Genomic DNA, 14,139 nt, shown 5'->3' on the forward strand with positions numbered 1-14,139 from the left:
TTTGACCCATGCAAAACAGGAGTTTTATTCCTAGTTCTGCCATTGCTTGCTGTTAAATTTTCCAAGTGTTCATAGCAGCAGCTTCTCTGTTGATGCCGTGTCAGTTCCCTAGAGGGACCCATCCCCCTGTCTGTCTGATAGATGGAAATGAACATAAGACCCATTGTCCCATTTATCTTGATATTGTTGAACCTGACAGGTAACAGTTCTCTAGCGTTAGAGGCCCTTCCTAGTCCTGATCCTGAGAACTTCTAAACAGCTGACGCATGAAGTTGGATGTGGGACCATCCCTCATGCAGAGTTAATAAATCTTTCTAAATGGTGCTACCTAACAGTAGTTTTGGTGGTTAGGTAACACTGATATGAAAGAGTTCTTTTCTTTTCTTTTTTTTTTTTTTGTTGCCTCTGTATTGGAACGGACAGTAATTCTCAGTCGGCCTAAATCTGCCAAGATGTCACCTTTCCAATTCAAATGAATAAGAGCCATGCAAGATCATAGATTCTCAATACCTTTTTTAAAAAAAGCAGTAACCATCGCAGTATATAATATTCCATTCAAACGGAAGGTACCTGACCGTTGGTTTGTTCAGAATTTACAGACGTAGCAAACCTTTCTTTGCTCAGACTTTGTAATGTTCCTGAATCACATTACATGCGGATGGCTGAATCTTTGCCATTAGTTGCCCCATAGCAGACTTGAAGATATTGGCTTAGTGCTTGGTTTTAAGCTCCTCTTAGGTTTTGTTCTCTGAAAGCAAAACCTATTTTCACAGTGTGCATATCTCATTTGTAACTAACATACGTTGTAACTAATAGCTCAACTCAATGCATTATTCTCCCACTTTTTTTCCTAATGCTCTGAGTAGTACTTCTGATTCATATGTATGCCACACCGAATAGTGCTATGCATTAATGGGATGGTATAAACATGAAATCATCTTTGATCCTTACAAGCAACCTTGCAAGGTAGTTCAGGTCAAGAGAAAAACTTTCCCTAAAGATAGTTCCAAAAAGCTTTTAACCTTTGCATGTGAACAGAAATTTGGACTCAGGCTTCCACAGAACAGTTCAGCATTAATGACCCATGGGATGTAGCTAGATTGCAATCCATTATCCTTTCCAACATTTGGAAAGCCACAAGTTGTCCACTCTCGTCCACCAGGGTCTGCTTCTGCATATTCGACATTAGAATCGCCAGTCTGTTTTTCTTATTTTAGGAAAACATTATCCTTAATTTATGCTGTTTGCCATCTCCTAAAGGTCTTGGAGGGCCATGTGTAATAATTATGATTTTGTGTTTTTTCTTGAACATCAACCAGGTGATGGCGAAGACAGTAGGCCTGGAATGAGAGGTGGTCATCAAATGGTCATCGATGTTCAGACAGGTAAGCAGCTCTCCTCTGCTTCCTCCTCTTTGTCATCCTCATCATCAATATGTGGCATTTTCTCTTTGGTGTATGGCTATATTGATCAGTCATGTGTATGGACAAGCACTTTTCCAGCTTTAATGGCTGAGGCACTTAGGAAAAGCAGTAACAGAAAAAGGGCCATGTGGCAGGAGGGTACTTGTGGCCTCAGGAGTTTCCCCAAATTCAGCAATACAGACAGTTTAAATAACAGGAATTGTTATGAGCTAAAGGTCACATAATGGCAAGATTGAGCTCTGGTGGCTAGACGTTTTGAGACTTGTCTTGGTTTCTCAGCCTCTCTGTTGTTTTTGACCTGTGCGGTGTAAAGTGATGGACTACGGCTCAGAGTTCAAATACTTGCTCTGCTGTAGAAACTCAATGGCAAAATCTTTCTTTAAATATCTCAAATACATTGAAAACTGTATTAGGCTTCCTATATGTTGGATGCAACTTGATGGCACAGAATAGCCATCAGCGTGATGGATTGTTCAGGCTACCAGCAAACCCCTTGGCAAAACCAAGGAGGTTTTGCGTGAATAATTGCTATCCTTTCTAAGGTACAGTGGTGGCTCGCATAGCGATCGCTCCGTTCAGTGACGAAAGTGCCTAGCGATGGAGTTTTTGCAATTGCAAAAGCGATCACTTTGCGATGGTCCCTATGGGTTTTTTTCGCTTTGCCATGATCGCTTCCCCGCTGATCAGCGGTTTCATAATGGCCACTGGGAAAACAAAATGGCCGCCTGCTGTTTTTCCTCGCTTAAGAGGCAGCGAAAATGGCGGCGCTATGGAGGATTTTTGCTTAAAGGTGAGTTTTAAGCCCATAGGAACGCATTAATCGCGTTTTAATGCGTTTCTATGGTCTTTTTAATTTCACTTAGCAATGTTTTCGCTTAGCAACAGTTTTTTCTGGAACGGATTAACGTGGCTAAGCGAGGCACCACTGTACAGATATTGAACTACTCAGCAGCGAGGCTGCTTCTGTCTGTTTTCCTAGCAGGCCGCTCCTTGTTTTCAGTTTCTCTGCTCACCTCTCTTCCTTTCTTGCCTAACCTGGCAAACCCACTACAACTTCGTGCCTGGTGCTTGTTGCCTTAGAGGCCCTGGCCCGGGATGCCGGATTTCCTGGATTTCTTGGTTCTTTATACTCTGTGATGAACTGTATCTTGGGCTTCCTTCCTGGGACCTGTTTCGCCCCCCTCCCCAATGTTCTATCCTTGAGTACAACCCCACACCATTTTTCACAGATGTTATATTTTGGGCTCAATGTGTCTCTTTATGTTTTAATGTCACGAGTCAGTTGGGGTGCTCCCTGTGGGTTAGAAAAGGCTCCCCATCATCCTCAGAGGTTACAGCCATAGCCAGAGACATGAGGTCATCAAGTGGGGTGGATATTGGTTAAGGGCTCAGACAAAGTTGAATTGGAATAGCTCATTGAATGGGTTGGGCTTCACAGTTAGGCTCTGATTGTTTGGAGGAAATCTCTCCACAGGCTTACTTGACTAATGGACTGTGTGGCGAGCTTCCCCTTTCCATTACTTCACTCATCATAATTTTTAACACCCAATTTACTTTGATATTTGGGTAAATAGTACTATTGATAATTTCAATTCTGTTCTAAGACTACTACAGTGGTGCCTCGCTTGACGACGTTAATTCGTTCCAACAAAATCGCTGTAGAACAAAAAGGACGTAAAGCGAAATAAAAAAGCCCATTGAAATGCATTGAAAACCGTTCAGTGAGTTCCAGTGGGCTGAAAACTCACCGTCCAGCGAAGATCCTTCATAGGGGCGGCCATTTTCAGTGCCTGTGCAGCGAGGAATCCATCCCTAAGCACAGCGGGGGGCCATTTTGTACACCCAGTGGCCATTTTGAAACCCAACAATCAGCTGTTTTTGATCGCCGTAAAGCGAATGATCAGGGAACCGATCATTGTGCAGCGGAAAAACCCCATTCAAAAACCTCACCGTCAAGCGGATTCGTTGTTAAATGGGGTAATCGTAAAGCGGGGCATGACTGTACCTCATTAGAATCCAGTTTATTCCATCTCCCATCCCTTCAGTGGATTTTTACATTCATTGAAAGCTATGTCCAATTTAAATTAGGATGTCCATTTATTATGATGGGCTTGATGCCCATATTTTGAAAAACTTTGTCTTTGAAGAAAGACAAGTTTTATAAAATCCAGAATAGCACATTGTTTTTGATGTATAACCTGCGTGTTTGTAACTTCTACCACATTTTTTAGGGCAATGTGCTTTTCTACTGAGACTTTTTAACCAAGAAATGCCCTAAATGAGTGTTTACTAGAACAAGACACGTTTCGTTTTAATACTTGCCATCAAATACCCCGTTTCCCTGAAAATAAGACCTAACCTGAAAATAAGCCCTAGTATGATTTTTCAGGATGTTCATAATATAAGCCCTACCCCAAAAATAAGCCCCAATTAAGTGAACCCCCGTGCTCCACCCTTGTGCAGCAGCCAGAAGAAGATGACATGACTGTATTTGAATAAATGTAGATTGTTGTACATGAAAAAAACAAAACATCCCCTGAAGATAAGCCCTAATGCGTTGTTTGGAGCAAAAATTAATATAAGACCCGGTCTTACTTTTGGGGGAACACGGTAGTTATTGCCTATTTTTTCTTATGCTATTTTTAATTATTATTTTTCTCCCCTGGTTCTGCTTCTTTATCAGATTGTAAGTCTTTGGTTAGCGATGGGGTCTTTAATCCTTTTATATAGCACCTGATTTACGGACAGTTTCTAATTACATTCTTGCAAGCTAACAAGATTGTTCAAGAACTGTTGATACAGCTGGAAAGCCCCCCCTAGTGGACTGAAAATGTTAAAAGAAGTCCTTCGCAACAAATTTTTTTTTTTAGTTTTCAGACGTTAGCAATACAATGGAAAATTTTCTCCAGGGTTGCATGACACAGCAACTTTGCAAGAGGGTTCTTTTCTGGAATTCTACCATTTGTCTCAAGAAATTGGATGTATTGCTTAATTAGAAATAAGTTTTCGGGAGCGGAGGCTCACAAAAAGTGCTCGGTGCTTGTTTTCTGAAAACGCCTTAATTTGATAATATCTGAGTGGAACTTTCCGTTTGACTCTGTTTGTTATTTATAGTCCGTCTAATTGGATGAGTTTTCTTCACGGCTACGGTCAGAATCTCACCAGCTTGGAACCTTTAAAAAAAGGTGGAATCGTTTTCTGTACGTTTTCCTTTTGAAGGCGTGACCTATAGAATGTTATGTTAGAAAACTGTAAAGCTGCCTTTGGTTCTTTGGAGAAGAAAGGCAAGGTAAAAACACGTTAAAGAAATAAGAAATAAATAAAACTGTCAGAATGACAGGGCAGATGAAAATCCCGGCTCAACCAGGGTTATGTAGCTTTTTGCCTACCTTCTTGAAAACACAATTTCCAGACTTTATAACTGTTTTAAAATGGAACAGTAAATACTGCATCCTTATACAGTACCAACTCTGGGCTACGTAACCTTTGAGGCCTTTTTTACATGCCCAGGAGATCTGTCTTTGAAACCCCACTTCAGTAAACCCCGAGTCTTTATTGACTTCCTCTTTGTTTCATTAAATTTGAAAGGACCCAGATGACTTTTTAGAGTTCCCATGCTTAAAAACAACAACAAACCACCAAACCCAAACAACATATCTCTATGCTTTATTCTTTTTCATTGCTGTTGTACTTTCTGCAACTCTGAAAACCGACGGCTGTTTTCAAGCAAAATCAGTGCTGCTAAGGTTGCCTAGGGCCTCGGAGTCAGAGGCAGCCTCCTACCACAACCAAGTTAAAAATCTAATGGCATTACCTGTCTATTAATAGCAATATGACTTGCGTACAGATGAGTCAGCGCTTGGCATATGAGCCAGCCACCTTTACAAAAGAGCCTTTCTGCCAAACCATTACATGAGTGGTGGGCATCATTCTTAATATGTTGCATTACTGCTCTGCAAAGCCAGGAGCCACTTCTGTAGGAGCGTCACATGTTGCAAGCACTGTGTGTTCTAACCCGGGCGTGCGGTGGAACTGATGGCAGCTTCTTTCAAAGGAGGCTTATATAACTCGTTGACGTAGCTGCAATTAGCAAGATGGAGATGTGTTTTCATAACCGGAGGTTAGACCTTTGTCTCTGGCATCAAGCAGGCACAAAACCGAATAGCTAAGGGAGCATCACGTCCCCTGTGGTTTCCAGCCCCAGTTGCTAATCTGATAATCAAGCCCCGTTCCAAATACTGGCAGTCAGTTTTAGCACAACAGTGTCAGAGTTGGAGAATTCCTTTTCTTGGAAGTTTGAAGAACTTGCTGTTTTTTTTCTTTCCAAAAAGCATGCTTTTGGGTAATAGATGAAAGCCTTGTTGTTGTTAAAAAAGTCCAGGCACAGCCAAAATTATAAAAACGTTGACTGGTATTATGTAACATACAAGTTTTAACCAAAAACCTAAGTTTCTGTTAAATATCGACGCAGTATATATGCGATACCTAATATTGCCATATTATTCATATTAACCTTAATGTGTTAGTGAACCCGGTGGTTCGGTGGCTTTCGTATTCTGCTGATTGTTGACTGCTCTTGTATGTTTTGATCGCCAAGCGAATGAGGAGAAAATAGGGCTGCAAATCTACAACTCTTGCAAGTTGCTCAGCAAAAGGCAATTCCTAATTTTTGATAGCTTTCATTTTTTTTTTTAAAAAAATTACACTTGTGTAAATGGCAGCTGTTGAAATGGCAAGAAATGTCAGTTTTTGCTTTTAGGTGTCCGAATAGTTTTCACGATCTCTGTCCTTGTCCAGAAGAAGCATGAAATGAAGTTTTATTACACTCTTCCTGGCTCCTGCACACTCATCCATGTCACTGCCTCGGATAGTCAACTTGTTGAAGACATTTCCCCACGTCTCCTTATGATTAGTAATGTACACAAGTGGGGCAAAAAAGCAGAGGGAGGGTGATGTACTTTTGAAAAACAGGGAGATCCTGGAACCGATGCTCCAATACTGTACATTTTCATTTGGCTCTGTTTGGTAGCAGAGGAGCTCTCTGCTGTCTTATTGAAGCAGTTCATTTGTTGTTGTTGTTGTTGTTGTTGTTGTTGTTGTTGTTGTTGTTGTTGTTGTTGTTGTTGTTGTTGTTGTTGTTGTTGTTGTTGTTGTTGTTGTTGTTGTTGTTGTTGTGTGCCATCAAGTTGCTTTTGACGTATAGTAGGCCTATGAATGAGTGATCCCAAAAATATCCTGTCCTCAACAGCCCTGCTCAGCTCATATAGACCCATGCTTGCGGCTTCCTTTAGGGCAGTGGTCCCCAATCTTTCTCGAACTGCGGACCAGTTGGGGGTGGATGGGGTCTGTGTGCAAGGGGGACCCCCCCGCACGGAGGTGGGCAGGGCATGCATGGATCGTGCTTGTGGATGGGCGAGGTGCACCCGTGCGCATGCGCAGGTGGGCGGAGCACTCTCACGGGTGGGTGGGGCACACTCATGCACATGCACTGGTGGGCGGAGGCATCTGTGCATGTGGTTGGGCGTGCATGGAGGGCGTGAGATCTGTCTTCGTGGCCCAGTCCTGCGAAGGCCACGGCCCAATACCGGGCTGCGGACCGAGGGTTGGGGTCCCTTGCTTTAGGGAGTCACTCCATCTTGTATTTGGTCTTCCTCTTTTCCTGCTGCCATCCACCTTTCCCAGCATTATTGTCTACCTTCTCATGACGTGCCCAAACCTGGACGGTCTAGTTTAGTTTGCTTAGAGAGAGAATTCTATATCATTGCTGCAGTTTTCAAAGAGGTAGCCGTGTTAGTCTGTTTCAGCATCTATAACAAAAATAAAAGCTCTTGAGTTTGTAATCTACCAAAGTTCATGCTGCAATACAGAGGGGTCTTGACTTGAGAACTTAATCTGTATTGGAAGGCGGTTCTCAAGTCAAAAAGTCTGTAAGTCAAGTCTCCATTGACCTACAGTGCATTGAAAACCGATTAATCCCGTAACAGGCCGTTTTTGTTCCATTTTGGTTTTTTTCTGGTCTGTAAGTCAAATCTCAGTCTGCAAGTCAAACCTAAATTTTCCGGCCAGAGAAGTCTGTAACTCAAAAAGTCTGTAAGTCAAGCCATCTGTAAGTCAAGGGTCCACTGTATTATTTTGGATAGGCGATAGGGAGCACACGTAGGTCTGTGGCCATCCAAGAGTTCAGTTTACGATAGCGGTGGGGATCTATTCCCTGTAAGTGCTTGTGGGTCTTCTTTCTGCTAGCTTCCATTAGATTAATTCATCTTTTTTTTTTGCGATCGGCGCAGCCTCTCTGGACTGTTTTGTCTGAGGCCCAGTAGGATGTGTTGCATGTGCCAAATCTCTGTGTTTTTTCCTTGGTTGTCAATTGGGCCATTGTGGTAAATGTGGGTTTTGTGAGCTGTGAGAACTTAGGCACACAAAAGGACGCACTCTTTGCAAGGAACATAGGCTGCCCTGTGCACAGAAAGGAAGGGTAATTACAGCGAATGACCCAAGGTAACCTTTGGGGGGGGGCGGGATGCCACTGGCAGCCACCAGTGCAGAGCAGGCAGAGGTTAGCATCTCCCTCTCTTCTCTTCCTCACTGAAATCCACATTTTTTCCTGCATCGTATGGTGAGCTAGCTGGACTGGAACTGGAATGCTAATATTCTTCAGTGACTATTCCAGGGATTCTTTGGGTTTTACTCTTTCTCCTCCCACCACAAAGTTCTGTGATGCCCAGCCTGCTTAAGAGTGCCGGATAACTTTTCAGTGATATTTTGTGGCTCACAAAAGGCATTGCACAGCTCTAATTTTTGGACTGAGTATACCTGACACTAGAAGGGATGTGGTGGCGCTGGGGGTTAAACCACAGAAGCCTCTGTGCTGCAAGGTCAGAAGACCAGCCGTCGTAAGATCGAATCCACATGATGGAGAGAGCTCCCGTCACTTGTCCCACCTCCTGCCCACCTAGCTGTTCGAAAGCATGTAATTGTGAGTCGATAAATAGGTACCACCTCGGTGGGAAGGTCACGGCGTTCCATGTCTAGTCGTGCTGGCCACGTGACCATGGAAACTGTCTACGGACAAAGGCTGGCTCTACGGCTTGGAAACGGGGATGAGCACCGCGCCCTAGAGTCGGGCACAACTGGACTAAATGTCAAGGGGAACCCTTTACCTTTACCTGTACCTGACACTCACCTTTCCCTTTCTGCTGGTTGCTGGGGCAGATCATTCCAGGAAGGCAAATGGGTTTTTAAGCAGTTTGTCCACCCTTTGGATTTCTCCAGGACCTGGGTCAAAGATCATCGGGGCCTGAAAGGTGATCTCCTTTTTGCTTACATAATCCAAGCCCTATAAATGTACAAAACCTTGGGGCCGAAGAGCAACTAGCCCGTTACAGGAATAAGCTAGGGAAGTCTTTTGCTTGATGCCTTCACCTGTTTTGAGTCAGGATGCTTTTGCTAGTGAGATAAGCAGGTCCCTTGTAGTGTGTTTAATGTTCTAATCATTCAACATTTGACATGGTGAGTTGCATCTGAAGATGGCTAACAGGCAGGGAAAGCTTAGAGCAATATTAAAAGGAGACTGCATGAGAAACCTGTTTGAATTATGTTTCCTCCAGCGACCGCAATCAATTCCTCCTTTCTGTGGTCCTTCAAGGCGGTCTCTCTGTGCTATGATCCTACTCTGCCCCTTCACACTTTGTGTGTTAACCCATTGCTTGCTGGCTGTAAAGATGGGCGATATCCAGCTTTAAGGGAGTGGTGCACTCAAGGGCTTTTCCATTACTTCGACGTCACTGTTGTTTTAGTGCTTGCAGTGACTGTGAAATCATTCGGCTGGGAAGCACCTAGAGACTGGCCTTCACCTCTCCTGCTGGTGAACTCCCTGTGGCCACTTTCTGTATTGTTTAGCTGCTTTCCCACAGTGATTCCCCCCTTGCTTAACTGCTCCCTTCCGCCTTTCTCTTGATGCCTTCCCTGTTTTATTTATTTATTTAAAATCTTTTTATCCCACCATTCTCCGCGAAAAGACCCTTTGCAAGCTGCCCAGGAAGCAAGGGAGAGGAAGAAATATTTGGAAGCTAAGAACTGTGTGTCGGCTGAGTTTTGTTGAGTATCACCGCCTGGTCGTCCCTGATGTTGCTGAGTGGTGACACCGGGTTTGAACAAGCCGTTCTAATGATTTTATGGCAGAGATTTAAAAACATGCTCAGGTGTTGGCTGATTTGTAACTTGCAAATTGGTCTTGCTTTTTTGATACATGGCTGGTACTCAGAAGATTTCTCACAGTCTGTGCACTAATCTATCCAGCTTGATCCCTAGAGTGGTAATAACATGTTTCCCCAAAAATAAGACAGGGTCTTATATTAATTTTTGCTCCAAAAATGCATTAGGGCTTTACTGTATTTTCAGGGGATGTTTTATTTTACAGTCATGTTATCTTCTTCTGGTTGCTGCACAATGCTGGACTGCGGGGTTTCACTTAACTGGGGCTTATTTTTGGGGTAGGGCTTATATTACGAGCATCCTGAAAAATCATACTAGGGCTCATTTTCAAATTAGGTCTTATTTTCAGGGAAACAGGGTAAACATTCCCATGAACACGGAGATGTACTTAGGTGTAGCCATCTCCTCATTTTATCTGATTGCACAGCACATTTCTGTTCTTCTCCCCACGTTTTGGGCCTTTTGGGAAGAGGTGGCCCACATGTGAGCTTCCAGATGTTGCTGGCCTACAAATCCCATCAACAACCAGAATAGTTAATAGTGAGTCCAACAACATCCAGAGATCCAGAGGTTGGTGGCTTGCAGTTTGGGTTTGAAAATATCTCAAACAGACCTGGCATAGACATCTGCCATGAATTTTGGGGCATTTTAGTTGCAGGGTTTTTTTTTGCACTATCCATAAATGTTGGCACATAAGCATGAAGAAGTAGAATTTTACTCATGAAAGCTTGCCATTTGTTCCATTTTTAGTGGTCTAATAAAGCTATCGCTTGCATTTTCTCAGGGCGTCCTCTGCACAAGTATGGAAGTCTTATGTGCCTTCAAAGTTCTTAGACACTTAAGAGTCACAATCCACCATGAGCTTTTTGTCCATATTCCATTAGAATTTGTTTCAAGACTATGGACAAAATCCTGTTGTGTAAATTGATGCTGGTGGAAGCTGATGGCATCATTAGGTGGTGTAGATAAAATTTAATATAAATTAAATAAAAGCTTCCTATCCCTCCCTCTGCCCAGTTTTAGATTCTGAGGTTCTCTCTTGCCCTGGGGAAGCCTTTGGGAGCCTTTAATAATTAAAATAAAATCCATCAGATAGCTGCCGCTGGGATCAGGAGTGCCGGTGGCAATTTTTGGCTATTAAAGGCTTCCCCAGGGCAGGAGAGAGCCTTATGGCGCCTTGGAACCTAACAAGGTGGATAGAAAGCTTTTGATTAATTTGTATTAAATTTTACCAATGCCACCTAATGATATCATCAGCTTCCACCAGCGTAAATTTACACAAACTGCCGTTGGTCAGCGGCACCCTAAATTTGACTAGCAGGTTCTGGTGGTCGATGGTCATATTCCAAAAGAGGTAAGTTTTCAATTTCTGAAAGCGTTTGATAGCCACAAGTAAACATTGTGACATTTGCTTCTTCTTCTTTTTTTTAAAAAAAAGCCATTTTGTTTGCAAACTAACATCCATTTCTACAATTTTGACTAGAAACGGTTTATTTGTTTGGCGGCTGGGACGGGACGCAGGATCTGGCAGACTTCTGGGCGTACAGCGTGAAGGAAAACCAGTGGACGTGTATATCGAGAGATACTGAGAAAGAGGCAAGTTCCCAGTATTTCCTTATTTGTATGTTGTGCTGCTATTTGCTAAGATAACACAATTCTCACCCATGATGGCTATGGCTCAGCCCTGAACCTGGAGTGATGTCAGGAGTAAGCATTTTATTCCCTCCCCATTTTAAGTGAATGTAAAAGCCATGACCTTTCTAGTTCTCAAATGCCTTTCATAACAGCCGATGGGAATGTTGGCTCTTCTCTGGCCGAGAAATAAACAAAGATGCTTTGGCAGGACAGAATGAAAAAAAAAAAGAAAGAAAGATGTTTAATGAAGGTTTTGGAGCTGATTGGAGACAGTCCAGAAAGGTGCTGCTGAATGCCTCCAAAAGTCATGCCGGGGAGCACGTAACGAAATAAACCTTTTGGGGATAAGAAAGTATTTGGGAGTTTGAGAACAAAAAGATTTAAATGGGCTTTGATCTAGTTAGTCCTAGCAGTCTCCCCAACCTGGTCCTCTGGGCTGGTCTAGTATCACATGGTGGCAAAGTTGTAATGAAAGGTGAATCATTGTTGGCTTCCCTCCCCTTTGTCATGCTGTCTCATTATGGCTTTACTCATGCGGTCTCACCTTCTCCTGTCTGTAGTGTGTAGTAGGCATCCTTCAGTCTCGAGAGACTAGGGTAACATGCTCTGTATGGAGGTCTTGGAACAGCGTCTAGTGTGGCTGAGAAGGCCAATTTGAGAGCGACCATCCCTTCCACCCTGAAGACAAATACAATCTGTCCCCTGTCCAAAACCCCTGATTTTGCTGCTTTCGGGACTGCATCTTAGCCTCGGCCTCCTGGACAAGGGTGTTCTCCTAGATCTGTAGTAGAATAATGCAAACCCAGCTTATACGATATTTGTAAGCTCCACGACAAGACAGTGTACATACATGTGTACGCCCACACACAATTCATAGTTGGATATGTGAGTGTGTGTGTATGTTATTTTCTGGGAGCAGAGTCAAGGAGGTGGGTTTCAGTTTGCAAAAAAAATGACCGGACTCCTGACTTGAATAGTTCTTCCGCTTCTGGGTCAGAGACTTTGAACTTCTGGTCTGTTGCAATAAAGCAAAACAACGCAAACCCGAGGCAGACTGCTTAAGGTCACAGCCAGAACTGGATAAATACGCTCAACAGGGGAGATGCTTTCAGTGTTTCTGTAGGAGGAAGGGCAGCATGTTCGTAAACAAGCCACTAAAAGGAACAATCTGTTACGCAGAGTTGCCGAGAATATCAAATGGATTCTAAGAAGGAGTGGAAAAAAAGTTTTGCTTTTGCTTCATGGCATGTTTGTACAATTCCTAAGCCCAAGCGGTATGTGAGATTTGGACTGAAGTGCTGAACAGGTTACCCGTGAGTAAGCCCCAGTAAACAGAGTGAGGCTAACTTCTTAGTAAACATCATGATATTGGGCTGTTAACTGACCACTTAAAGAATTATAAACCTGGGCCTCTTTTGGTAAGAAATGGCAAGTTTTTAACAAACAAACTAGAATAAACTATTTTGTTTCTGTTCCATGAAGAAACATGCTTTAATGGCATTTGGATCGCCATCCAATGGAGCGAATGGCCTTGGGAGTCCCCAGAGCTATAGAATTCAACAAAATATGATCAAGCAAAAAAAGGGAAGAAAAAATCTTATAATGATTAAAATAAGGAATACCAACAGAAGTAACTTTTTGGATTATAGTGCTTTCTGTGAGATTCTTTTAGTTGTCCAGCACAGTACATTTTACAAGTTCTGAAAGCCAAACTTGGATCCACTGCCCCTGATTTGGCTTTGTGACCCTAAGGCAGTGGGAGCAATAAACCTGGGCTTCCCAAGGTCTAGATGAGCCTGTTTGGGGGTACAAGACCATAGCTACGAAGAAACTGCAAATACTTTGGGGTGCTCATACACACAGACATACATCTCTGTAAATTGTGCCAAGATCAGAGGCAACATTTCAGAGCAGTGAACTAGCCGTCCAGGTTCCCATATGGGTGGAGAAGAAGAAAGCAAACACGCTTACGCAGAGGCTAGAAGTCTTCCATGGTGTGCTGTCTCAAGAATTTAGTATCCCAGACAGCCTTATTTCCAGTGCACAGACAAGACAGCGTATGGCAGCTGGAGGGAGGGGCAGGTAGCACAGAATAATGAAGAACAGGAGCTAGTGCTGATAAGCTTTACATACACACATCAAAATACGTGTGGGTGAGTGACTCGTACACTCTGCAGGCCAGAAGAGGGGAAGAGCCTCCTGGGGCAGGAGACAAGGTTTAAGGAGCTAGTATCGCTCAACTGTAATTAATATATACTGTATTTTTCTGTGTATAAGACTATACTTTTGTATAAAATCTTTAGACTAAAAATTGAGGGTCATCTTATACACGGAAGTAAGCTGGGGAGGGAACAAAAATAAGTGGAGGGGAAAGCAGGGATCAAAGCGATCCTGCAGTGCTTTGATCCCTTTCCCCCTACACTTGCTAAGCCCCACTTATTTTTCTTAATATTTTATTAGATGGGGGTATCTTATATACAGAAAAATACAGTATTTATGTTGTGTCTGCTATGAAAACAAATAGGCAGGAAATGTGAAGAGCTTTAAATAAAAGGAACATAAAGAGGCTGAAAGGCATTATTCTGCCTCCCCCCCTTTTCAGAACAAAGGAGGGAAACTGGTCCGAAGTTAAATGTTGGCTGTAGCTAAATTATGCTTGCTGGCTGGGATAGCTCAGTGAGTTAGGTATCTGGGCGCAGAGCCAGAAGTTGGGAGTTTGATTCCCCCGCTGTGCCTCCTGAGAAATAGAGCCAGCCTGGTTGGCCTTGGGCCAGCTTCACACAGTCCCAGGATGCCCTCAGAAGAAGTGAACAGTGAACCGCTTCTGACTACACTCTTATCTTGAAAATCCAGGCAAGGGTCTGCA

General features: G+C 43.2%; 1 protein-coding gene across 4 annotated transcripts in view; it reads left to right on the plus strand.

The window, feature by feature from the left end:
• The window catches only part of MKLN1 (muskelin 1), a 98,961-nt gene that overhangs the window by 42,776 nt on the left and 42,046 nt on the right, over positions 1–14,139 (plus strand). For all 4 annotated transcript variants that reach the window (XM_020810030.3, XM_073002488.2, XM_073002489.2 and 1 more), the window contains 2 exons: positions 1,320–1,385; positions 11,122–11,234. In XM_020810030.3, the coding sequence (XP_020665689.3) occupies positions 1,320–1,385; positions 11,122–11,234 (179 nt within the window). The remainder of the gene's footprint in view (positions 1–1,319; positions 1,386–11,121; positions 11,235–14,139) is intronic.

This window comes from Pogona vitticeps, chromosome 5 (genome assembly GCF_051106095.1).
Source record: "Pogona vitticeps strain Pit_001003342236 chromosome 5, PviZW2.1, whole genome shotgun sequence".
NCBI lineage: Eukaryota > Metazoa > Chordata > Lepidosauria > Squamata > Agamidae > Pogona > Pogona vitticeps.